Source organism: Mustela lutreola, chromosome 1 (assembly GCF_030435805.1).
Source record: "Mustela lutreola isolate mMusLut2 chromosome 1, mMusLut2.pri, whole genome shotgun sequence".
Classification (NCBI taxonomy): domain Eukaryota; kingdom Metazoa; phylum Chordata; class Mammalia; order Carnivora; family Mustelidae; genus Mustela; species Mustela lutreola.
This window is the reverse complement of record NC_081290.1, coordinates 282883346-282908501: the sequence shown is the minus strand read 5'-3', so window position 1 is coordinate 282908501 and position 25156 is coordinate 282883346. Positions and strand designations below refer to the sequence as shown.

The following is a 25156-nucleotide window of genomic DNA, read 5'->3' as shown; positions in this document are numbered from 1 at the left end:
TGATAACATAGCATTCTCTTTACTCTGTATTTCTTATTCTCCCTTTCAGCTCCTACTCCAATGCCCTGGCTAGATTCTGGAACTACTATGTCTTTGGAGCTGGTCTTCTGTGGATCTCATGGTACGCTGGGGGAGGCAGCAGGAAAGACTTTTGTGCCCCTCTGAGTCCTGTTTATCTCTCTGCTGTGTGCAGACACTGCGCTATGTCACAGATGTGGGTACAGCCTCACTGGAGGGAAGCTGGCCCATGAAGCAGCCACACCAGATCAGGGGCCTGGGTACTGGGAATGGCTCTGTGTTCCCAAGCCTTGAACATGATGTACCCCATTCTCACAGCAGGGGAATGACCGCCTCTCTTAGTCTGGACATCAGGACAACTTTCCCTAGACTCCAGAATATACCTTCCATCCCCACTGCCTTTGGGAGAAGTGATGTTTGTTCATTCACTTGGCTCCATAGGCTCTTAGATGCATGGCCTCAGTTTTCCTCTCCTGTAAAATGGGGATTTTAATAGTACCTCTCTCCAAGGGTGTGCTGAAGAGCAAATGAAGTAATGTCTAGAAAGTGACAAGGCCGTGGCCCAGGACATCACACAGGCTCCATTCATGGTGTCTATCACTTTAATTATTACGAACTGAATATATGTGCTATGAATACAACACTGCCCCTGGCCTGTCACGGGGAAAGGCTGATCTTTTGATTCATTCCACAAGTATTTTCCTGTTAGCCTGCCTCCTTGAATGGAACCTTCCCAGTGCTTCCCTGAATTCTCTTTGAGGTTATTCCTTAGTCCCTTCCAAGAAAATGAGCTATACCACCTACTAATCGAACCTCTGGTGACAAGGGGATAAAACAGGCGCCTGGAGGAACAGTAACTTGCCTGAGGCCACACAGGACTGGAAACCAGGTCCTGCCCTCAGGCCAGGGCAGTTGCCCTTGCTTCAGGCTGACTTCAAGCATTAGACTGCAGTAGAGTCCACCTCCCTAGCAAGGCTAAAATAGGATTATAATTACCTGTGGGTATCCTTTAAGTCAACCATGATGTAAGAGGGCTTGGGTGACCAACCCTGTTGAGCAAGAGTTGGCAAACTTTCTGTAAATGGCCAGAAAATAATTATTTGAGGCTTTGCAACCGCCCCCCCTCCACACCTTGCACCAAGTGCTCAGCTCTGCTGCGGGACCCAGACAGTACTTAATCGAGTGTGTGTAGCTGCGATCCACTGAAACTTTATGGATACTCACGTGTGAATTTCAGGATATTTTCAAGTGTTATGAAATCCTATTTTTTTTTAACTACTTAAAAATGTAAAAAAAACTTAAATAAATAAAAATTGTACAAAACCAATAGAACCCTGCCCAAGGGGTTTAGAATCCATTCGTTATTAATTTTAGGTTAGAGATAAGAAAAACTATTGTTTTTTTTCAGAGGAGCTGGAGGCCTGACCAAATGCAGAGAGAAGGGAGGCTGGGTCAATTTCCTGATCTGCATTCCAGGTGAGGACTGGTGAAAAAAGATTTCCTGGGCGATGAACTTAACAGCAACCTTTGTAAACTTGCTTTCTTATCTCTAAGATGGTTTTCTTATCAGTAAAACCGCCACCTTAGAGGATGGTAAGGTTTGAATGAAATAAAAGTTGGAAAGCGTTTTGTAAAATGCAAACGCTTACTCACTTAATTGTTTCTGGGACGCGTGCTGGAGGAGTTTTCACACAGACTCATTCCCCCGGGAAGCTTGCTGGTAAGTTTGATGAGACACTGTCCCTTTAAATACTCCCCAACTACCTCAAGGAGGTGGAAGAGTCGGCACATGCGCACTCCTCTGCGGGGCTGACACCTCGAGCCCCAGCCTTCCCAGAGCCCGTAGAAGGGAGGCTAAAGGTCCTCCCACACAGAATTTTTACGCAGGCGTAAATCAAGCTTGGGAGCACTATATCATGCGGAGAGCCCAGTCCCTTTTTCGTGCTCGAAGACTCCGCCCTCCACGGCCAATCAGTAGGCCTCGCCCTTTACAACGGCGAATGGCAGTGAGCGTGGGGGGCGTGGCTGAGGGTCCGGGGGCGCGGCCTGGCGCTGAGAGAAGCGGCGGGGACAGCCGGGGGCTCTAGTGAACTGCGAAGCCGGACAGGGATCGCCGGCGGTCGGCGAGCAGAGGCGGCCTGGGCCCGGCGGTCTCCGAGATGTCACGATGGCTGTGGCCATGGTCGAACTGTGTGAAAGAGCGGGTATGCCGCTACTTGCTGCACCACTACTTGGGTCACTTCTTCCAGGAGCACCTCAGCCTGGATCAGCTCAGCCTCGACTTGTACAAGGGCAGCGTTGCCTTGCGGGATATCCACCTGGAGATCTGGGTGAGGAACGAGGCCCGAGATCGGGAAGCCGGGGCGGTGCGCAGAGACCTGAGGATCCTGGCTAAAGGGTCAGGCTGGGGGACCGGGCAGAGGGCGTGGAGAGGCCGTGGGAGTCAGGCCCTTTCCAGGCGACTGATCGACTTCAGAGCCAGAAGCTGGGTGGGAAGGGGGTCCCTGCCTCCACTTCACCGTAGGAGAAAGTGAGGTTGAGGAGGGGGGTGTCACTTGTCTGTGGAATGCCAGAATAAGCACATCGAGTTTGGGGCCTGAGTTGAGAGCTGTGGTCCTTGGGGGCTGAGAAAGGCGAAGGAACTAGGGGGCTCTGACAGGACGGGACCAGGGCAGGGACAGAGTTGGGGCCGTGCAGCTAGCCGGTCAGGCAAGGCTGGTGGGGGTCTAGAGTCCTGCTGGGAGCACCTGTAGGAAAGGTGCTCTGACCTCCTGACCCTCCGATCCTGGGCCAAGTGGGTGGCGTCCGCCTCAGGATGTGGATGTCAACAACCGCGTCAGCACCCGTGTTGATCAACACCTCGTGTGACTGCTGCGGCTGCCTACTTCCTGCTTTGGGGAGAGTGGGATGGACCCAGTGGGGTTTGGGGAGGGGCTTGGGAATCAGCCTCCCTACCTGCCGGCAAGCCCCTGAGGAAGGGTGGAGAGGTTCCTCTTCAGGTGGGGAGGAGGGCTAGGGAGATGCTGAGGAGGCAGGGAGGCAGGAGGTCTGGGTCAGAAGCCGGAGGCTGGGGGCGCTGAGGGGCAGTGACTCACAACTCATCCAAACTGGGAAGTTGCAATGGAGCCACCAGTTAGAGGTGTCAGGCCAAGGCTGGCACTGGGTCAACCCTGCCCCCCAACTCCAGAACAGCAGGGGTGGGCATGGGGTCGGGGCTTCTCAGCGAAATTTCTGTCTGGGCAGACAGGGTTCTCGGCCTAAATGCAGTGAGCTTTAGGGGTAGGCCAGGACTTGCTGAGCAAATGTAGGGGCAGAGGGAGACCGCCAAGCCCAGAATTGGGGACACCTCCTGATAACCTCTTGTCTGCGAATCCTAGTGAAGGCCTTCTCTGACCTCTGACTTTTAGGCTGGCCTGAAAGAAATGGCGAAGACCTCTAGGCTGCCTCTTTGTAGTTCCAGTTCCAGAAAACACTCCCACCCTGCCCTGCCCTGCCCTGCCCTCTTGGTGGGGATTGAAATGACTCCCAGCTAGGCTGCTTTCTGGGTTGGCCTCCAGGGAAGAGTCCCCCCCCCCCCCCCCCCCCCGCTGGTGGAAAGCAGGTCCTTTCATAGCCAGCCCCTCCTCCCACTGGCTCAGCCTGCAACCCCCGCCAGGAAGACCCCAGAAGAAGCCGAGTGCATGGGGAGCCTGGGATGGGGTGAGGAGAGAGGCCTGTCTTCCTAGTCGCAGTCCTCACAGTACACTGAGTGATTAAACTAGTTCCTTCTCTCTAGGCCTCAGTTCCCATCTGTGGATCTCTGGGTAAGGAGTTTCAGCTTGACCTCTATAAGCCTTCTAGTTCTGCCATGTGTTTGTTGGTTCTTGGATCCAACTTCTCTGGGTGGTACCATACAGCACCTGGGATCACACGGAGCAGGGAGGTGGCTTCCTGCCTTCACGGAGCTCCCTGATGGCGGTGGTGCTCTTTCCCCATTGGTAACCAGGGGCTCTCAGCCTTGTATCTCAAAGAGGTACAGCTGTACCAAGTGTTCAGAGTTGGGGGGCGGGGGTCACCTCTGGCTCCGTTCAGTCCTCTGCCAGCCTCCCCTTGAACTCCTTGAACTCCTTGCCCAGAGAGAACATAGGTGCTGCACTCCGCTGGGCCTTTCCACATGCCGCTCCTATGCCTGGAGCATGCTACCTTCCATCCTCTCTGCCTGGCTTCCTCCTCTTCATGCTTCAGCTGCCCCCTCCTCTGGCTTAAAGGCTGAAGCACGTTTGGATGGACCAAGAGTAGGAACCAGCTAAAGCAGTGGCAGAACTCTGTAGTAGCCCACGGTGGTGGCCGGGAGAACCAGGGAGCTCTCCAGGGTTAGGGCAGACCAACAAGGAGTGTGGCAGCCAAGGAGACAGCCCCATTTGGGGTTTCCCTGAGCCGGCTCTGTCTCTTCCCCGTTCCTAGTCCGTGAACGAAGTGCTGGAGTCCATCGAGTCACCCTTGGAGCTGGTGGAAGGCTTCGTGGGCTCTATCGAGGTGGCCGTGCCCTGGGCTGCGCTGCTCACCGACCACTGCACTGTGCACGTGTCAGGCCTCCAGCTCACCCTGCAGCCTCGCCAGGGCCCCGGTGAGGGCAGGGCAAGGCTGGGGTGCGAGCGTGGGGAGCCCGGTGGTAGGAGTAGGCCTGCCTTTTCTGATACCCTCTTCCTCCTCTCAGGGCCAGGGGCTGCCGACTCGCAGAGCTGGGCCTCATGCATGACCACGAGCCTGCAGCTGGCTCAGGAGTGCCTCCGGGATGGGCTCCCCGAGCCCTCTGAGCCACCACAGCCCCTGGAGGGCCTGGAAATGTTTGCCCAGACCATTGAGACTGGTAAGTAGGCCTCTCGTGGGTATCCTGCTGTCTACCCCTCCGTAGCCCACAAGACGGGGGCCCCAGATAGCAGGATGGCCACACGGCCGCCCCAGCTGGGAAACTCTGCCTACCTCTTGCTGTCCCAACTGGCCTGAGACTGCTTCCCATCCCTCAGTGCTGCGCAGGATCAAGGTGACCTTCCTGGACACTGTGGTGAGGGTTGAGCACTCGCCGGGTGATGGGGAGCACGGCGTGGCAGTAGAAGTCCACGTACAGAGGTAGGGGCGTGCCCCGAGGGGTGGGCTGGGGTGCAGACAGGGGGCAGTGAGGGGCTGCTGAACAGTATGGGCCCTGCCCCTGCCCCTCTCCCCAGCTTGGGCTCCTGGGAAGCAGCACGGCAAAGCTTGGGTGGGACTGGGTGGTGGCCATGGTGGTAGGGAAACCATATTACAAGCCCGCAGTGGTGTCCAGGGGCCAAGGGGTACTGGCGGTCCAGGGTGGCTGGGGCTCCCAAGGATCAGGTTACACATGGAGGGTCTGAAGAGCCAGGGCTGGCCCTGGAGGTCCAGTATGGTCTGGCTGTGACGGGCCAGCTCTGTCGGCCAGCCTCTCTGGCCGCAGACCCCTAGAACAGAATACTGCGTGGGGAGAGGGGCTCCAGCCTGCGGTGGCTGGGGCGAGGGCTGATCCTACACTCGCCAGACTGGAGTACTGTGATGAGGCAGTGCGGGACCCAAGCCAGGCACCGCCGGTGGACGTGCACCAGCCTCCCGCCTTCCTGCACAAGCTGCTGCAGCTGGCAGGAGTCCGCCTGCACTTCGAGGAGCTCCCCGCGCAGGTGGGCTCACTCGGATCCCTGCCTTTCTTCTCTCCTCCCCACTTTTCTCCTGTCCGCCTGCCCCACTGGGCCCCATCCCTCCTGAGCATATCTGACCTCATCTTCTCATTCCCTTCCCTCCTATACCCTTTTGCCTCCAGGAAGATCCCCCGAAACCCCCCTTGCAGATCGGCAGCTGCTCAGGGTATATGGAATTGACAGTGAAATTGAAGCAGAATGAGGCCTTCCCAGGCCCCAAGGTGGGTCCCCGGCTCCCGTGGAGGAGGGAGCGGGCCCCATCTCAGGATACTCCTCGGCAGTGCCAATCTTCCCCCGCACCCCGTACAAAGCAGGCTCTTTGATGGGGGAAAGTTACTGCCTTCTTGGCAGTAGGGAAATAGGCTCAGTGGTCAAGTTGTGGCCAGGGTCACAAAGCTGCTTGGTGAGGGCGCGCAGCCTGGCAACTGGCATTCTCCCTCCTCTGGGTGAGGGCAGGTGGGCGGCGGCTCTCAGAGGGCCGAGGCGGCAGGTGTAGGCTCCATGGTGGGCCCCTCTGGCCCCTTCTGTCCCCAGCTGGAGGTGGCTGGACAGCTGGGCTCCTTGCACCTGCTCCTGACCCCTCAGCAGCTCCAGCAGCTTCAAGAACTGCTCAGTGCCGTGAGCCTCGCAGGTGAGGCCTCCGGGCGCTGCAGATGTTGGGATGGCTGGGGAGGGGCCGGATGGGCTGGACCCACACAAGGACGTGTCCTCCTCCGTAGATCCCGGGGGCCTGGTTGACAAGCTGAACAAGAGCCGCCCGCTAGGTGCCGAAGACCTGTGGTTGATCGAGCAGGACCTGAACCAGCAGCTGCAGGCAGGGGCTGTGGCCGAGCCCCTCAGCCCAGAACCCCTCAGCAACCCTCTTGTCAACCTGGACAGTACTGGTGGGCGTGGGGCCAGACCTGGCGGTTGTTGGGGCAGCGGGGCCGGGTGCGGGACTCACGGGGGCCAAGTGTGGCCTTCCCTGACCTCCCCTGCCCTCGCCCGCAGACCTCTTCTTCTCCATGGCGGGCCTCACGAGCAGTGTGGCTTCAGCACTCTCCGAGCTCTCCCTCTCGGATGTAGACCTGGGGTCCTCCATGCACAGCGACGTGGCCTCCCGCCGGCTCTCTGCCCATGCCCACCCAACTGGTGAGTGCTCCCGGGGCGAGAGGAGCTGGAGGAGGCCTCAGTGCCCGAGTGATGTCATGTGCCCACAGGAAGCCCCCCACCGATGCTACGGCCCACCGTGGGTGACTTGGTTCCCTGGGGATGCTCAGGGGGGAGGCTGGTACCACAGTGGATAGAGGCCAGGTTTCAAAGTCAGTGATCTGGGGCCAGGCACTTAAATTCTTGGAGACTCAGTTTCCCTTTCCGTAAAAAGGTTCTAGTAAGATCTGGCCTTGCCAGGCTATGAGGTTTGGCCAGTGTTTATTGAGGGATTGCGTCTGACAGGTACGAGTCTGAGTGCTTTATGCCCCTGTTCCTCCAGCTCCTTGAGAGGATTGGACTGAGCCTAGGTCGGTATCTGGCTAAGGAGACTCTGGGTTAGCCCCGCCCTGCCAAGCCCCATGCCAGAGTCACAGTCCTTCAGGGCTGGGGCTTCTCCCAGCCCCCAGCCCGGTGTCTGAGCAACCCTCTACCTGGGGTACCCATGAGCCCTGGGAAGGCCCTGGTGACACCTCTGTCCTCTCAGGCAAGATGGCCCCCACACCCCTCCCGGACACCCTGCGCCCGGACTCGCTAGTGAAGATGACCTTGGGGGGTATGACCCTGACCTTGCTGCAGACGTCTGCCCCATCTTCTGGACCGCCTGACCTCACCACCCACTTTTTTTCGGAGTTTGATGCCACCAAAGATGGGCCCTTCGGCTCCCGTGACTTCCACCATCTCCGGCCGCGCTTCCAGAGGGCCTGTCCCTGTAGCCATGTCCGGTACAAGCCCAAGGCAGGGACCCCAAAGAGAGACTCCCTCCACCCCCATAAGCCCAACCTCTGATACCCTGCTGCTTCGTCACAGGCTAACGGGGACAGCTGTGCAGCTGTCCTGGGAGCTGCGGACGGGCAGGGGCCGGCGGACTACCAGCACACAAGTGCACTTCGGGCAGCTTGAGGTGCTGGAGTGCTTGTGGCCCAGGGACACGTCAGAGCCCGAGTACACAGAGGTGAGGACCAAGAGCCGGTGTGCACGGCGGAGCCTGCAGCTTCCAGCGGATGTGGAAGCTCAGCCTGACTTTGGCCTCCTGTGTCCCGTGCCAGGTCCTCAGTTTCCCCAGCAGCCACGGTTCCCAGGCCTCAGCTCGGCCCTGTGCCCACCTGCGTCATACACAGACTCTCCGCAGGGTGTCCAGGGTAACCCACCCCACCCCCTGGCTGTTTCCCGCCTCTCAGCCTCCGTTAGTACCTCCCTGCTCCCCGCCTCCACCGCCTGTGCCCGTGCTCAGCCGGAGCGCACCTCCCCATCTGGGAGCCCTCGGGGGCTGGGCCCTGTGCAAGGCATCCTCTGTGCCCGGTTGCCCCTTCCCTGGCTCATCTGGGCAAACCCCGGCGGGTCTCCAAATATGGGGCGGCTTTTATTAAACAAACATGGTCATCCTTCTCAGGCAGCGTGCTGAGGCTCTCCAGGTCCTCTGCCCGAACTTTCCTTCCCACCACCGGGGAGGGCTCTGTGTTTCATTTCTGCTCAAGGGCATGCCTTCCCATCCTGCCCTCAACTGCCCTACAGCCCTCGCTGACCTGAGCATCTTCGCCCTCAGAGCCGACCCCGGCGCCCCGCTACCTGCCATTGCCACTCCGAGCTGGCCCTGGACTTGGCTGACTTCCAGGCAGATGTGGAGCTGGGGTCCCTGGACCGGCTGGCTGCTGTGCTGCGCCTAGCCACTGTACCCCCTCCCGAGCCACCTGCTGGCCTCCTGGTAAGAGACCCGGCTGGGCCAGGGAGCTGGCACGGACCCTCTGGCTCGAAGCCACAATGGCAGGGCCCCCGGCAGTGGCTCTGATTCCCCCCCACCCCCGCCATCCTCCCGCAGACAGAACCCCCACCAGCTGCCGAGCAGCAGACTGTGGTGCGGCTGTCGGCACCCCGGGCCACACTGCAGCTGCGCTTCCCCATCGCTGACCTGCGGCCCGAGCGGGACCCCTGGGCAGGCCGGGCCGTGCGGGCCGAGCAGCTGCGGCTGGAGCTGAGTGAGCCCCAGTTCCGGTCAGAGCTGAACAGCGGTCCGGGTCCCCCGATCCCCACCCGCCTGGAACTGACCTGCTCCGACCTGCATGGTGAGAGCCTCCCAGGGGACAGTCCCCAGAGCAGGGCCTCAGGCCCGTGGGAGAGGTGTGGAAGGGACTGAGGCAACATCGGGACAGACTCTGGCCCAAACCTTACCAGCTCCGTGAGGTACCAGCGTTGCCTATTTCTAGGCTTGCCTGAGAGCGAGCAGAGCGGGCCCTTTGTTGCTGGTCTGCAACAGATTGTGGGTGTAAGAGAGAGCACGGGCCTGTAAATGATAAAGGACAGTCACTGAGGTGGAGGTTCCAGGCCCCCCGACCTCACCTCCCACGGGGGAAGGAATGGGGAGAGGCAGCTGTGACAACCTCTGCTCCTCCTTACCTTCCAGGCACTTACGAAGATGGAGAGAAGCCACCTGTCCCCTGCCTTCGGGTCTCCAAAGCTCTGGATCCCAAGAGCCCCGGGCGCAAATACTTCCTGCCCCAGTAAATGGGGGGGGCTCTGGAAGGCATAGGCGGGAGAGGAACGCTTAGCTCCTGAGCTGGGATCTGGGGCTCCGGGGGCCTGGCAGGCCAGTGACAGTCCCGTGCCCTGGTAGGATAGCGGTGACGCTGCACCCCCAGCTGAGCAGCGCCCAGTGGGAAGCGGCCCCCGAGAAGGGAGAGGAGCTGGAGCGGTCGGCCGAGAGTCCGTGTGAGCTGCGGGAGCCGGAGCCCTCACCCTTCTCCTCCAAGAGGACCATGTATGAGACAGAGGAGGTAAGGCGCCGAACCCAGGGGAGCCACTTGGTGGCTGTGGGACAGGAGGACAGGACCGCCTGAGGCACCAGGGGATGTGACCTGGCACCAGCAAGAATGTCATCTCTTCCGTCATCTTAGACCAGTGGGGAGTCAGGTGGCCCCGGCCTGGGCGTGAGGACACTGGGGAGGGCAGGCCCCGGACGGCACAGGTAATTGATCGGGAAGGTCAGAACCACGTCTGTGGACAATGTATGTGTGGACCTCACCATCCTCTTCTCTGGGGGTGCTGAGATTTGAGTGAGAGACAGTAAAGGGCCTGGTCTCTGGGCCCCGTGGTCTGGGTTTGAATCTAGGCACTTCCATTCAGTGGTCTCGTCCTCTTGGAACTGGTGTAATCTCAGAGTTACACACGGATGAGTTTCCTCGTCTTGAAAGTGGATACAGTGACCTGCGTCACAGGCTTATCACCACGAGGAGAAAGGAGTTGACTTCCTTGGGGTCCTCCCTCATTGCGGGGTTGGCACACGGTCGGCGTTCGCACGAGCTGGCTGCCATCCGTCCCAGCAGAGAGGGGCTCCTATGAACGAATGAGAGTGAAAGAATGAATGATAGGAAGTCAGGGTGCAGCCCGGGGTCTGGTTCCCGAGCCAGCCCAGTCTCTCAGATGCCTCTCTCCACTCGCCTGTCTAGATGGTGATTCCTGGAGACCCTGAGGAGATGAGGACCTTCCAGAGCCGGGCCCTGGCGCTGTCACGCTGCAGCCTAGAAGTGCTCCTGCCCAGCGCCCACATCTTCCTGCCCAGCAAGGAGGTCTACGAGAGCCTGTACAACAGGTGCAAACTCGGGCACAGGTGGGGGCGGAGTGTGGGGAGGGGTGGGGCTGGGCCACCCTCACCGCCACTGTCCCTCCACCTGCCCCAGGATCAACAACGACCTGCTCATGTGGGAGCCTGCAGACCTGCTTCCCGCCCCTGCCCCAGCCACTCACCCCGCTGGCTTCCCGGGCCCCTCGGGCTTCTGGCACGACAACTTCAAGATGTGCAAGTCAGCCTTCAAGCTGGGTAGGAGGGACGTCCCAACTGGGGTCCTGAGCTCCCCACCACCCAGAGCTGGGCAGGGCTCAGGCAGCCCTCCCAGGTCTCCTTCCCACTTGGCTCCTTGATCTCACCCCAGACTCAGACTCCGATGAAGAGGATGCCCACTTCTTCTCAGTAGGGGCATCGGGTGCTCCCCAGCCCCCTGCCCCTGAGTCCCCAAGTCCTCGCTCCCAGAGCACCTTCTCGACACTGGTGACTGTGCTGCAGGGTCGGATCACAGCCCTCTGTGAGACTAAGGTGAGGGCAGCCCCAGTGAGGTGAGCCCTGCAGACTCTGGTGCCCCCACCCACCGTTGGCAGGAGAGGAAGACCAGTGTGAGCAGCTCCAGTTTGGGAATCTAGGAAATGAAAGCCCAGTGTGGCTGAGAGTGGTGTGTCTGGCGAGCAGAACCCACCCATGCCTCCCCAACCATCCCAACACACCCCATTGGCCCCTGTTGTATGGAAGGTGTCATACCAGAGGTCCGGGGAGGGGGTGGCAATGTCTCACGCCAGATGGCAAGTAGGGCAGGGATAACTCTCCTTCTGGCAAAAGACACAAGTGATGGGGTGCTGGGGTGGCTTAGACTGCTTAGGGTCTGATTCTTGATCATCTCAAGAGCCCCGTATCGGGCTCCACACTGGGCGTGGAGTCTGCTTAGGATGCCCCCCACCCCGCCAAAAAAAACATTCTCTCTCCCTCTCCCTCTGCCCCTTCCCACTCTCTTTCTAAAAAGGAAAAAACAAAAACAAAAAAACAGGTGCTGCTCTGGGATGTCAGTGAATCTGGGTGGAGCCAGAGCTGGTCCTATGTAGGCAGAATATGGGAGGCCACGCCCCTGGGGGAGGGCCCTGGTGAGGCCACGCCCCATGCTCTGTGTGCAGGACGAGGTTGGGCAGCGGCTGGAGACATCACATGGGGAGCTGGTGTTGGATGTGGAGCAAGGTACCATCTTCAGCGTCTCCCAGTACCGAGGCCAGCCAGGACTCGGCTACTTCTGTCTGGAAGCGGAGAAGGCAAAGCTCTACCACCGAGGTGTGAAGGGAGGGGACTTGCCGGAGGGCCAAGGGCCTTGGGGGGGGGCTGCCGGTGAGCCAGCGTGGCAGGGGCTCACCAGCTGCTTCCCCAGCGACTGTGGATGACTCCCGGCTGCCCAGTCGCCTGGATCTGCCCAGCTTTGCCCCTCCGGCCCAGCTGGCCCCAACCATCTACCCGTCGGAGGAAGGGGTGACTGAACGGGGAGCCTCGGGCCCCAGGGGCCAGGGCCGGGGGCCCCACATGCTGTCCACAGCTGTGCGCATCCATCTGGACCCCCACAAGAATGTCAAGGTACAACAGTGCCTGCTTCTGGTCTACCCGCTTGGCAGGGGCTACTGCCTCCTGGTGCCTGGTGGTCTGGGTACCCCGGGCTGACTGTGTCCCACCTCCAGGAGTTCCTGGTGACGTTGCGGCTGCACAGGGCCACCCTGCGCCACTTCATGGCTCTTCCAGAACAAAGTTGGCATTCCCAGGTGAGCAAAAGTAGGGTGGGCAGGCGGGTCTCTGGGCTTGGAGAGGTGGAGGCCAGTGTGAGGGGCCTGGGCTGGGCCAGAGCTGACTTCCAAGCGAAGGCAAGGGGTATGGTAGGAGGGATGGGCAGCACATGGGGAGCCATCCTGGAGCGGCGGGGTGTGGCGGAGAGGCGGTTAGAGGAAGGAAGAGGTTCCTGATCCTCACCACCCCTCCCGTCCTGGCCCCCAAAGCTGTTAGAGTTCTTAGATGTGCTTGATGACCCAGTGCTGGGCTACCTGCCCCCAACCGTCATCACTGTCCTACACACTCACCTGTTCTCCTGCGCCGTGGACTACAGGTACCCAGGCTGGGTGGGCCGAGAGCCAGGGGCCGGGGGTAGGCTCTCAGTAAGGAGCCCACCCCAGCACATGTGTGACCCACCCCTCCAGGCCCCTCTACCTCCCCGTGCGTGTCCTTGTCACCGCTGAGACCTTCACCCTCTCCAGCAACATCATCATGGACACCTCAACCTTCCTGCTCAGGTACGCACCACCTCCACCCAGCTCACACACACCGCCCCCAAAACTGGGCTGCAGCTGTACTCCCCCAGGGTCCTGCCTACCTGCTATGTGCCCTCAGGCCCGTCCCTGAGCCTTTCTATACATTTGGGTGACGATTCCTTGCTCAGGAATGAGAATTGATTCCACCTTCTTGGACCACAGTTGCTCTCCTTGTCAGAGCCTTGAAAGCATTTGTGCTAAGCTGATCATCTCATAGACGTGCTTGTTCTAAGGATACACAGATAACAGGAGCGGAATGCAATGCCTTTGTCGTATCATTTAAAACTTGTAAATAACCTAAATGCCCCCAGATGACAACTTGAGTCAGTAAATGTGGCTTACCTGACCATTAAAGTCAGGTTGAAGAATGACATTGAAGAACACGAGAGCCGTCGTAATGCAGCATTTACTGAAAACCCGAGCTAGAAAGCTCTGTGTGGTGGTGGTGCTTTTTAAGATTTATGAAGGTTTATTTGTATACTCTGGGGCTTCACAGAGCAGGTAAAAGAAAATGCATAGGGCGCTTTTCTCAGAATTCAGGATTAGAGAATATGATTAGAGATGATTTCTTAGTCCTGTGTTTTAGAACATCTTAAAGGAGCTCGTGTCATGTTGCCACTAAAATAAGGACTGACTTTGAAAGAACAGTGAATGCTGTGGGAGAGTCGGTAAGGGAGCAGGACATTTTCCTTAGGCCTCAGAAAAGAGGCCCTGAGGCCTAGATGAGGCAGAGAAGCGGGAGAAACTGGGAGCGTGCACTCTGCCCTCTGACCTAGGCGAGCTTGCGTTATTTCGGGGCCTGCGGCCCAGGAGACAGGCCCAGTATACAGAGATGAACACTGAGACTGAGGCCAGAGGGGACCCAGCGCTAGTTGCTTGTGGGTTTGGGACCCCCTGTGGCTGCCCCTCTGCCTGTCTCTGGGGGCCCCCGCCCTGTGGCTCCCACGGAGCTGCACCCTGCAGCGGTTCCTGGGCCCTTCTCAGCCCTGTTCCCCACCAGGTTCATCCTCGATGACTCAGCCTTGTACCTGTCCGACAAGTGTGAGGTGGAGACCCCGGACCTGCAGCGAGGTGGGCAGGGCCTGGACGGGGGCCCCCTCCCCTCTGAGGGCTCACAGCCCCAGGCCGCACCCGGAGCAGCCGGACAGCCTCACCCAGCTGCTGGCCCGGGTCTCAGCACCCGCGCCCACCCGCCCCCAAGTGCTGCGCTTAGATCAACGCCCGCTTCTCCCGCTCGGGTGCTGGGCCAGGGGCTCAGCGTGAAGAAGCAACTGGAACTTCTCTCACTTTCTGCTGCAGATTATGTCTGTGTCTTGGATGTTGACCTTCTGGAGCTCGTGATTAAAACCTGGAAGGGGAGCACCGAGGGCAAGCTGGTGAGAGTTGCCCAGAGTCCCCCAGAGCCAGAGCGGTCGCAGGGGCTGGGAGGGCGAAGCCTGCAGGCGGTCACCGTTTCCTCTTGAACCGTCTCATCCCTTCTGCTCCCTGGGTCTGGGCTCAGGTTCCAGTCACTAACTGCCCTTCCATGCTGGGCTCTGGGCCAGTCCCCCTGCCAGCAGGGCGGCCCATCGTGTGAACCCCCCCACCAGGGGGCAGCTGCGGCCAGGGCCGAAGCAGTGTATTAGGAGTCAGTGGGCCCTGTGGGGCCCGTGTCCTCCCTGGTCAGATGGAGGTAACGGGCTGCACGTGGCCAGGCTGAGGGGAGTGACAGAGGACCGGGCCCTGGAACACTGTCACGCAGGGAGGGCACTCCAGTTTCTCTGCGTGGCCCTGAGGGAAGCCCCCTCACGCTCTGGGCTCCATTTGCTCCTTCCTTCAGCAGAGGTGCTGGGCGGGAGGCTGCCCAGCCCAGGGAAGACCAGGCCGAGCCCCATCTGTGCGTGGTGGGGATGAAGCCCCGCCTGATGGCCCCTGTACCCCGCACCCCTCCCCAGAGCCAGCCGCTGTTCGAGCTGCGTTGCTCCAACAACGTGGTGCGCGTGCACAGCTGTGCGGACTCCTGCGCCCTGCTGGTCAACCTGCTGCAGTATGTGATGAGTGAGGGCGACCTGCACCCCCCGCCCCGGCCCCCCAGCCCCACGGAGATCGCCGGCCAGAAGGTACAGGTGAGGCCTGGCCCTGCCGGCTCCGGGAACTCCCCCAGCACCCTGGCATCGGAAAAGGAGGAGGTGGCACCCCTCGTTTTGTCGCTCATTCATCCTACCCCTCCCCGGCCTGGCCCAGCTCTCCGAGAGCCCTGCCTCCCTGCCCTCCTGCCCCCCAGTGGAGACAGCTCTCATCAACCAGCGGGACCTGGCCGACGCCCTCTTGGACACTGAGCGCAGCTTACGGGAGCTGACCCAGCCTTCAGGTGCGGTGCGGGGGTGCTCTGGGGCCAGAGGACAATCAGGCACCCAAATCAGCCATCCCCTCCAAAACTGGCATCTCGCTCCACAGGTGGCCCCCTCCCTCAGGCCTCGCCCGTGTCAGTCTACCTCTTCCCAGGTGAACGGAGCGGGGCCCAGCCCCACTTGCCCCCTGTCGTGGCCCCTGCCAGCAGCTTGGGGTCCCGCTCAGAGGTCAAGGAAGATGAAAAAGAAGACGGAGATGGAGACGCTCTGGACAGTGATGAGTTCTGCATCCTTGACGCTCCAGGCCTCGGCATCCCGGTGTGCGGGGGGGGCGGGCTGGGCAGGGCCAGGAAGTGGTAGGAGAGGGTGGCTTCCTTCCGCAGCCTTCTAGAGCTCCTGCTGCTAGAGGGGTAGGAGGTGGTCTCTGCCACCGGGGAGGCGGGTCTGGGTCCCTGACAGTCCCTGTGAATACTGGCCTTGAGGGAGCAAGTGGATTTCCAGAGGAAGAGAGAGAGAATGACATCCAGGGCCGAGGACAGGACATCAAGGGAAGGGAGGAAGAGGAGCTGGATGGTTAGCAGGAGGGAGAGAACCGTCTGACTGGTGGGGTGCGGACCGGCTGGTCCCCAGGAGCCAATGGGAAGGCCACATGCAAGCGAGACCCAGGCCCAGGCAGATAGGGTTGGCAAGAGCACGGGGCACTTGGGTCCTACCCCCCCCTACCCCCCGCACCGGCCCCCAGGACAGAGCACTTTGACACAGCTTCTGGGGATGGTGACCCAGGAGAGTCACCTTTTGTCCAGAACGGGGTGGGGGGGCGGGATATGAGGATGGGGGGGAAGCTGGGAGAGGGTGGCCTGGACTGGGGAAGGTGTCTGTGCACATACGTTGACTCACCCCCGCCTCTCTACAGCCCCGAGATGGGGAGCCCGTGGTGACACAGCTGCATCCCGGCCCCATCATCGTGCAGGACGGGTACTTCTCCCGGCCCCTGGGCAGCACGGACCTGCTGCGGGCACCTGCCCACTTCCCCGTGCCCAGCAGCCGTGTGGTGCTCCGGGAGGTCTCGCTCGTCTGGCACCTCTATGGCGGCCGGGACTTTGGCCCCCACCCTGGCCACAGGTGAGAAGGACGGGTGAAGGCGGCCACTAGGGCCATGGGGCCCACCCGGCCAGGAGATGGGGCCTGGGCTGGAGGTCAGCTCTGACCTTCAGCAGCTGATAATCTTAAGCCGCGTCCTTGACTCAGTGGCCTCTGTTCTTTCTCCTTCCTTGTCCCCCACACCCACCCCCGGGGCTGAGGCCAAAAAGGGCTTCCTGCCCCGCGCTGAAGGGCCCGCTCTGACAGGAAGGGTGTCCCTCCGTGTCAGCTTGTTCCCTGTCCCTCTTCCAGGGCAAGAGGCAGCTTCATGGGCCCTAGGGGCTCCCCTTCCCGCTGCTCCGGTCCCAACCGGCCCCAGAACTCCTGGCGTACGCAGGGGGGCAGTGGGAGGCAGCACCATGTCCTCATGGAGATCCAGCTCAGCAAGGTGAGCTGGGGGCTCAGTATAGAAAGCCACCTGGATGGGGGACAGGCCTGCCATGCCATCCCTGGCACCCAGCCAGCCCTCCACCACGGCCACTTAGCTCCAGGTCCCCAGTCAGGAACCATGTCCCCGAGTGTTTGCAGGGCACAGCCATGCCACTCCCCAGGTGCTGTTCTAGACTTTGGAGGGAGCAGTGAGCACGGCAGAAAGAAGCCCCGCTTCCCTGTCATAATGTGTGGTAGTGGAGGGAGCTACGGGTCTGTGGATCTGTACGGTGTGGCAGGAGATAAATGTTTGGGGAAAGCGAGCCAGGGCGGGGTGGAGCGCAGGGAGCAGGGGGAGGAGCCCCGCGTCTTCTTGAGAAGGTGTCGTGGGCACGGAGACCTGTGGGCTGGAGGGAGACCTGCGGGAGGGGGCAGGCTGAGGGTGTCAGCATGAGGGCCACGGGCCGCGAGCATCTCCGCTGTGTGTGGGGGCATGTGGCCAGCGGGACCGCAGCCGGGCCAGGAGGGTGGCCGTGGTTCTGACCAGGAGCCAGGCGGCCTATGGCCCTGCAGACCACAAGACGGTTTTGGATTTTACCAGAATGAGATGCAGTCAGCAGGAGACGGTGGCCAAGCAGGGAGGGTAGGGGCAGCCGCAGATCTGGGGACAGCGGTCCGTTTCTGGAGATACTTGGATGGGGAGGAACCACAGGCTGGGTGGGCTGCCAGGCTGACCTGAGGTGGTGTGAGTGGAGGTCCCGTTCCCTGAGGGCGACCCGGTGCGGACCTTCTCCCCCAGCACACGGGGCTGTCATGCCAGGAAAACTCGGGGGCTCCCTGCAGCCAGTAGGGCTGGGGAGCCAGCACTGGGTATGGGGGAGAGGGAAGGCCAGGGCCACGTTCCAAAGACGAGAAAGACCTTGAGCTGTTCGAGGTGCAAGAGAGAGGCCAGTGGGGCTGGCATGTCCGAGCAGGGCAGAGGCTGGGCCCCTCCAGGCCCCAAGGGGGTGTTCACAGGGCGCAAGGTGGGTGGGCGGGTGCTGGATGAAGATCCCTCTGGGTTAGTGGAGAAGGTGCCGAGGGGCCCAGGTGGGAGGCTGTCCTGGGCTGAGGGGGCAGCAGCCTCCAGGCCAGGGGGCAGGGGTGGAGGCCGACACAGGTACGAGGAGACTGGAGACATGTGCGGAGGAGCCAGGCGGCGGCTGGTGATGGAGAGGCAGAGGGCGGTGCTGGCGCTTGGTGACAGGCACACGGGGGCCTCTTGGGTGATAGGAAGGGACTGGGAGCCAGTGGCTTCAGGGGAAAACTTCAGGTCAAGAGCTCAGTGTGCCAAGCGGAGTTTAAAATGCTCTTGGAACAACCATGGGGAGGCAGCCCGGTGCGGGGCTGGGGGAGGCGGGGTGCTGCCTCCCTGACTCAGGCCTCCATCGGCCTCGCAGGTCAGCTTCCAGCACGAGGTGTACCCGGCGGAGCCCACGTCGGGCCCTGCAGCCCCCAGCCAGGAGCCAGAGGAGCGGCCGCTGTCCCGCCAGGTGTTCATTGTGCAGGAGCTAGAGGTCCGAGACCGGCTGGCCTCCTCCCAGATCAACAAGTTCTTGTACCTGCACACGAGCGAGCGGATGCCCCGTCGCGCCCACTCCAACATGGTACCGGCCACCCCCGCTGGCCACCCTGGGCCGAGCCTGGGGGTTTGGGGGCCCGGGAGAATGCCGGGGCTCAGGCGGGCCCAGCCAAGGGCACCACGTGTGCAGATGCAGCCACGGCTGAGCACAGGGTGGGGGCCGGGGCCCAGGGCCCGGCAGGTACCCAGAGCTTGCCCTCTGTCCCCCAGCTCACCATCAAAGCGCTACATGTGGCCCCCGCCACCCACCCGGGTGGACCCGAGTGCTGTCTCCGAGTCTCGCTGATGCCGCTGCGGCTCAACGTGGACCAGGTGAGCAGGCCAGGCAGGGGCAGGTCCTGCGGTGAGCCCCACGGCCGCTGGGCCCCCCTGACTCGCACCTTCCCCGGCAGGACGCCCTGTTCTTTCTCAAGGACTTCTTCACCAGCTTGGCGGCTGGCATCCACCCCGTGGTCTCGGCAGAAACGTCCGCTGAGGGTGAGAAGCTGAGCTGGGAGGGGAGGGCCCGGGCCCCCCACCTCCGCCCTCCCAACCAGCCCTGGGTCCACCCCCCCATCGGTGCCCCCCACCCTAGCTCGCCCCGAGACCCGAGTCCAGCCCAGCAGTGTCCAGGAAGGCCTGCCTGAGGACGCAGAGATGACCGGCTCCCGGGAGGCAGCGGGCGGTGGGCACAGCTGCTCAGTCGAGCAGCAGCCCATCTACTTCAGGTAGTGTGGGGGGTTGCTGGGGGTCCTCGCCCAGGCGGCGGGGGGCGGGGGCGGGAACCAAGCCCGCTCTCCCTCCACCCCCAGGGAGTTCCGCTTCACGTCTGAGGTGCCCATCTGGTTGGATTACCATGGCAAGCACGTCACCATGGACCAGGTGGTAAGTGGGGCTGTCCCGCGGAGTGGCTGTGTGCGCCATCCCTCTAGGGGGTCCCCACTCTGCCCGGGTGTGGCCGGAGCCTGTATCCGGGCTGTACTGGCGGCTGAGTCGGTCCCCAGGGCCTCCGATGGGCTGGGTGGCGCCCCGAATCCCTTCTCCTTCCCCAGGGCACGTTCGCCGGCCTCCTCATCGGCCTGGCCCAGCTCAACTGCTCCGAGCTGAAGCTGAAGCGGCTCTGTTGCCGACATGGGTGAGCACCCCCAGCCTCCCTTCAGGGTCCCCCGTCTCCCCCTGCCACATCCTGACAGGTTACGAGGCCTTGGCCGAGTCATTACTCCTCTGGTGTCTCAGTTTCCGCTCTGTAAAGTGGCCACAGTCATCCTTTGCACCGGGCTGGGCGGCTGCTGGGGAGAGTGGGGGGGTACCTCAGGCCCTGGCCCTCCGTGTGGGGCTGTGCCTCCAGACCCTCCTCTCCTCTCCCCTTCCCAGACTGCTGGGCGTGGACAAGGTGCTGGGCTACGCTCTCAACGAGTGGCTGCAGGACATCCGGAAGAACCAGCTGCCCGGCCTGCTGGGGGGGGTGGGCCCCATGCACTCGGTGGTCCAGCTCTGTGAGTGGTGGCTGTGGGGGCCCTGGGAATGGCTCTGACTCTGGGGCAGCCTAGACGCTGCCCTGGGAGGAGAGGGAGGAGGTCCTAAACCAGGGTCAGCGCGGGCTGCACAGCCTCGGGCATGTCTGACAACCCCGTGCTTGCAGTCCAAGGGTTCCGGGACCTGCTTTGGCTGCCCATCGAGCAGTACAGAAAGGATGGGCGCCTCATGCGGGGGCTGCAGCGGGGGGCTGCCTCCTTTGGCTCATCCACAGCCTCGGCCGCCCTGGAACTCAGCAACCGCCTGGTGCAGGCTATCCAGGTGAGCGGGCTCGTGCTTCCAGGCCGGGTAGGGCCGAGCGGATCTGCCCCACGATGCCCCATCAGTCCCCAAAGCGCTACTGAGGATGGCAGGTCTGGGGGCGCAGTCTCGTTCTCTGAGACACAGTCTTGCACGGGGGAGGCCTGGTGACTCCCACAGCAAGCCCTCAGAATGTGGGCGCCCTGCAGCCTCCTGAGTCTGCTCCTGGCCAGCTCCTGGAGAGGAGGGGGGGGGACTATGGCTCTGTTTATAGACAGGAAAACTGAGGCACAGACTGGCCCTCACTCATTCAAGCCCCGCACATTGCCAGGCCCAGAGACAGACCCCCGGGGAGGCGCGGGAGTCCTGCAAGCAGCTGTGGTTTAGTGCCCTGAACCCCAGTAGGAGGGCGAGGGGAGGTAGGCCTCTGCAACGGTCACGGCCGATGAGCGCGCAGATGATGGGGAGCTCGGTGCTTTCTGGGATCTGCATGCGCAGCCCCCTGTACGCCGGAGCGAGATGTCCAGCCAGGACGCTGGAAGGAGAAGCAGGCCCCAGAGAGACCCCCAGATGGGGCAAGGGTCCACGCGTGGCGGTCCACCCAAGGAGGGCTGGGGGTCCAGAGGACTTGAGGACGATCCCCTCAGGAGGTATGCCCTCCACCTGAAGCCCCCTGACTTGGGTGCTGGAAGCATCGGCAGGACCCCCAGGAGCAGCACATAACGCAGGGCCAAGGGGCAGGCGGAAGCGTGATGCCCCCCCACCCCACCCCCGGCTGGCCAGGGGTTCGACACCCTCCTCTGGGGCTGGCCTGGGGACGTCAGGGCTGGGGGTGGTGTGTGCCTGGGCTGGCTCCTCATCGGGTGCCCTCTGTGTTCCCTCAGGCCACAGCTGAGACTGTGTACGACATCCTGTCCCCAGCCGCGCCCATCCCCCGCTCCCTGCAGGACAAGCGCTCAGTGCGGAGGCTACGAAAGGGCCACCAGCCCGCTGACCTCCGGGAGGGTGTGGCAAAGGCCTATGACACCGTTCGAGAGGTGATGCGACCCTGCCCTCCTCCCAGTCCCACACCCGCCTCCTCACCCCCCACCCCCCAGTGGCTGACTTCCGACTTCCACAGGGCATCCTGGACACGGCTCAGACCATCTGTGATGTGGCCTCCCGGGGGCACGAGCAGAAGGGGCTGACGGGTGCCGTGGGGGGCGTGATCCGCCAGCTGCCCCCCACTGTGGTGAAGCCCCTCATTCTCGCCACGGAGGCCACGTCCAGTCTGCTTGGGGGCATGCGAAACCAGATCCTTCCCGACGCACACAAGGACCACGCTCTCAAGTGGCGTTCGGACGAAGGCCAAGACTGAGCACTGGGCACCCAGGACCTCGGGCACGGCCGCCCTCCTCGCCCAGCCAGCCCCAGGGCCATCATGGCTCCTGCACCTCCCCAGAGCTTTTTCGGTCCACAGCCGGGCAAACCCTCAGGGGAAGGCTCTGGAAGGACCCTGCCCGGCCCACCTGCCAATCGCTGTGAGAATGAGGCCTCCCTGCCTGGGGCCTCAGCCCCGTCTTTGCACTTTCTTCTGGGGAGAAAGGACACTGCCTCCACCACTACCTGGGCCCACACTGCCACCTTGTCCCAGGACAGAGGCCTTTGGACCCTCAGACCCCATCCCCACTCAGCCAAGTGTCTTTCTGTGTCTGGGGGGAGGTAGGGGACAGACACTGTGTGGTTCAATGTATTTTTAAGCTCCTTGAGCGTGTGGGTCCGTGTCTGCATGACGTGGAATAAACTGCACCCACCGCCAGCCCCCTTGTCCTGTGTGCCTGCGCTGCCCCAGCCTCAGCCTTAGCCTTGACCTTGGCCCATACCCAGATCCCCACCTTTGCCCCAGGACCTCCCCTGTTACCAGCAGGGGTCACCACACCTCCCCAGCAGGTTCAAACTGGCCCCAGCGACTGTCCGCCCCCACAGTCCTTCCCCCGACTGTCCCTGCACTGTGCTCCTCGCCATGGGCCCTGCTTCTGTGTGGCAGGAGCCCAGGGCAGCGGGAAAGAGGCGGCCTGGAGCTCGCCTCACCCAGACCATGTTTCTTGCCTCCAGCCCTGCAAGAGCCCAGGATCCAGCCTTACCTAGGGCCTGGGTGAGGGGACAGCTGGGAGGACACTTGAGCCGGAGCAAAGGGTCAGGCTGTGGGGTACCCCAAGAAGGTTCAGACCCTGACCATGTATTCTGAGGCTGTGCCCTTGGTCTCTGAGTTTCGGGTCCCTCCTGGTAATCCCTAACCAGCAACCAGCAGGGTCAGTTTCGCACAGAGACTGACATGGTGTAGGGAAAATGCCCATCGTAAACCGCCCCCCCACCCCCCACACATACCTTGTTGCTTCCAAACAAGAAGGAGCTAATCTGATCATACCCCACCACGGTTCCCCACGAGCACTGCACGGAAGCAGGTGGGCCTGTGGGGAAACTGAGGCTCAGGTTAAGAGGCACAGACTTAGAGAACCCTCACTTGCTATCTGCAGACCTCTTGGGTGAGCAAAGGTCCCCCCAGTCCCCTCTGGGTCCTTGCTGTCCCCTTTGTGTTGGCACCAAATGAATAGCGCAGAAGTTCTGTCCATGGTCACTGGGCCGGTAAGCCGAAATGAGGGGGAGGGGGTCTGATGCCCCAAAAGGGATGGATGGGGGCCCAGCCTGATGCTTCCTAGAAGTGCCCCACCCTGCCTGGGCACAGTCCAGGCTTCCATGCCCTTCGAACCACACTTGCCCTCCGTTTGGACAGACAGCAGGGTAATCATTAACCATCGCCAGGGGCTGGGCCAACGGCTCAAAAGGCACAGGGCCCAGGGCGTCCCCACTTCCTCCTCGTGCCCCGAGGGCCAGCCAGGCACCCAGGTAAGAGCCTGCCCCAGGCCGTCAGACCCCTACAGCCCCCCTTGGCCCCAGGGCTCTCCTGGGCCCTGCCACTGCTGCAAGGGACCCAACCCTTCCGAGGAAAAAAGGGAAGGGCCAAGGCAGCTGCTGGGTGACCTAAGCAAGTCCCTTCTGGCCCTGGGCCTCCATTTCCACCTGTGAGATGAGGGGGTCAGGACTTGCGCTTGGGGGGCCACCGCTACTGCCTCCACCAAGCCTGGCGCTTGGCCTTGCCTGGGTGTCTTCGGGAGGCCCTTCTGGGCTTTGGCGGGAGGGCAGTGTCACCCGCTATGGTGTCTTCATTCACAGGCCTGTCCGCCCAGGCAACGGACTCTTGCCCGGGCACCCCCCATCCTACCTTGACTGCATCCCAAGGGGAAGGAGGCCACTTCAGCGAAGTCGCCAGACGGGACGGACCTCAAGGCCCGGCTCCGTGACCTTGAGCAGCTTCCTTTGCCTCTTTGGGTGTTTCCACTGCCGGGAGAGGGGGGCATGGCCCAAGTCCACTCTCAAGGCTCAGAATCTCCGGTCCCCCTTCTCTCTAGAAGTTTTGGGTTCTCTCCAACATGTCCCCTAGATGGGGAGGACTGGCATTGGAACCTGTCACTGAAACCTCTCGGGCCAGATCCTGTCAGGGGGGTGGGAGGGTGGGCGAGAACACACCTTGCAGGAGAAAAGTCTGCTCTCCTGGGGGTCCTGGTCTGGCTCAGGGACCACAGCAAGCAGCCCCCTCCACTCCCCACAGCAGGGATGGAACCAGAGCTAGATGGGAGGGTGGCTTCCCAACAGTGGGGGCCAGAGGGCGGGAGGGACCTCACAAGGCCTGATTTGCATGTGAGGAAACAGCAGTGGCTCTGAGAGGTTAAGTCACGTGCTCAAAGGTCACCCAGCTCCCAGACCCCTGCTGGCTCTCAGGCCACTGAGGTGCTAAGCGTTCTTCTAGACGGGATTGCTGACAGCCCTGTTCGTAGCCTTCTGCCAGGGGTTAGCATCCTTTCTCGTTCCCTGTTCTCCCTCTCCCTCCCCCCTGGCCTTTCTCAGTCCCTTTTTGCTCTGTTCCGTTCTAGTTCCCTCCTGTTCCACATCTGCCTCCCTCTTGGCCTCTCGGCCTCATTCTCCTACTTTCTGTCTCCCCCGCCCCTCTCAGTCTTGCCTCCAGCTTCTCATCTGGGGCCATCCCCAGGAATCTGGGCAGTCGGCGGTCCCGGGAGACTGACAGATGCCCAGGTGTCCCTCACTGTCTGTCCACCCTGAGGCTGTGGCAGGAAGGGTAGGCAAAGGGCAGAGGGTGGAGGCCCGGCGCTGGCTGGGAAAGAAAGGCAGAAGCAAGGAACTTGGGGACAGAGGGCGTGGGGGTGGCCCAGTGGGCAAAGGCTGCCCAGGAGCTGTAAATCGGAGCCACTCCCGGCTTTATGAGCCCCGCTGGGGCTGAGCCTGGACTTCGCCCGGAGAAGGAGGACTGGTGTGGGGCCTCCAGGTGTGGGCCCAGATGATAAGGAGCCTCAATAAAAAGACCATGGGCCTGTGGTCATGAGGACCTGGGCAGCCCCGACAGGTGGGCACGAGATCCTCCCCCAGACTTGTGCCCGGGGGGGAGCTGCCAGCCAGGCGGGGCCCGGGCCTCCAGTCGGCTCCCACCCCCTGTAACAGCAACTCCATGTGGAAGTGCCCACTGGTTCCAGTGGGGCTGCTGTTATCGGGGACGGGGGCCAGTACCTATGGAGGAGGGGAACCGGCTGCTGCCCAGCAGACCACCAGGGACCTCCCGGGCCATGCTCCCAGGCCCAGATTGGCCAAGGGCGGTGGGCCATCCGCAGGCTGCCGAGACCGAGTGCACAGGGCTCTGACCTATGAATTGACAGCCAGTGCTCTCATCTCCCCTCTGGCTGCCAATTCCATAGGTCACAGGTATGTTCGCTTCAATGCCAGCCGCCAGGACCTGCGGGGGAAGGGTTGGGCTGGGGTACCCCAGGGCAATGATGACTTACTTGCTACCCTAATGCACACTCGGGCCAAACTCCCTCCTGTCTTTTTCCTGCCTTTCCATTTCCCCTCCTGGGAGATTCACTGCTTTAGGTCCTCACTTACATATGGACTGTTTGCGGCAAGCCTCTGGGCCTTACCCATGCTGTTCCCTCTGCCTGGAATACCTTCCAGCTTGCTTTCTTTCTTTCTTTCTTTCTTTCTTTCTTTCTTTCTTTTTTTTTGGCCAGGTTCACCCTTACTAACTGTTCCAAGCTCTGCCCACGAATTTGCTGCCTCCA

The 25156-nt window shown here is 61.7% G+C and overlaps 1 protein-coding gene across 3 annotated transcripts; it reads left to right on the top strand.

Annotated features, from left to right (window-relative positions):
• Positions 1-2056: 2056 nt before the first annotated feature.
• On the top strand, positions 2057-21786 carry ATG2A (autophagy related 2A). Of its 3 annotated transcripts, none has more exons than XM_059146598.1 (41): positions 2057-2348; positions 4462-4624; positions 4715-4867; positions 5025-5127; positions 5552-5687; positions 5828-5926; positions 6240-6336; positions 6425-6589; positions 6696-6836; positions 7381-7618; positions 7704-7848; positions 7943-8035; positions 8440-8598; positions 8713-8956; positions 9295-9391; positions 9505-9664; positions 10337-10479; positions 10568-10707; positions 10820-10980; positions 11607-11757; positions 11852-12051; positions 12153-12233; positions 12465-12571; positions 12663-12755; positions 13774-13844; positions 14073-14149; positions 14708-14872; positions 14997-15123; positions 15210-15421; positions 16017-16225; positions 16496-16631; positions 18052-18258; positions 18444-18545; positions 18626-18710; positions 18808-18940; positions 19025-19097; positions 19265-19347; positions 19587-19708; positions 19855-20009; positions 20873-21025; positions 21109-21786. In XM_059146598.1, the coding sequence occupies exons 1-41, from the start codon at positions 2178-2180 to the stop codon at positions 21343-21345; spliced, it is 5787 nt and encodes a 1928-aa protein (XP_059002581.1). In that variant the 5' UTR covers positions 2057-2177; the 3' UTR covers positions 21346-21786. The 3 variants fall into 3 exon arrangements, with proteins under 3 accessions (XP_059002581.1, XP_059002571.1, XP_059002588.1); XM_059146588.1 differs by having other exon boundaries at positions 14708-14878; XM_059146605.1 differs by lacking the exon at positions 4462-4624 and having other exon boundaries at positions 2058-2348; positions 14708-14878.
• The last annotated feature ends 3370 nt before the right edge of the window (positions 21787-25156 follow it).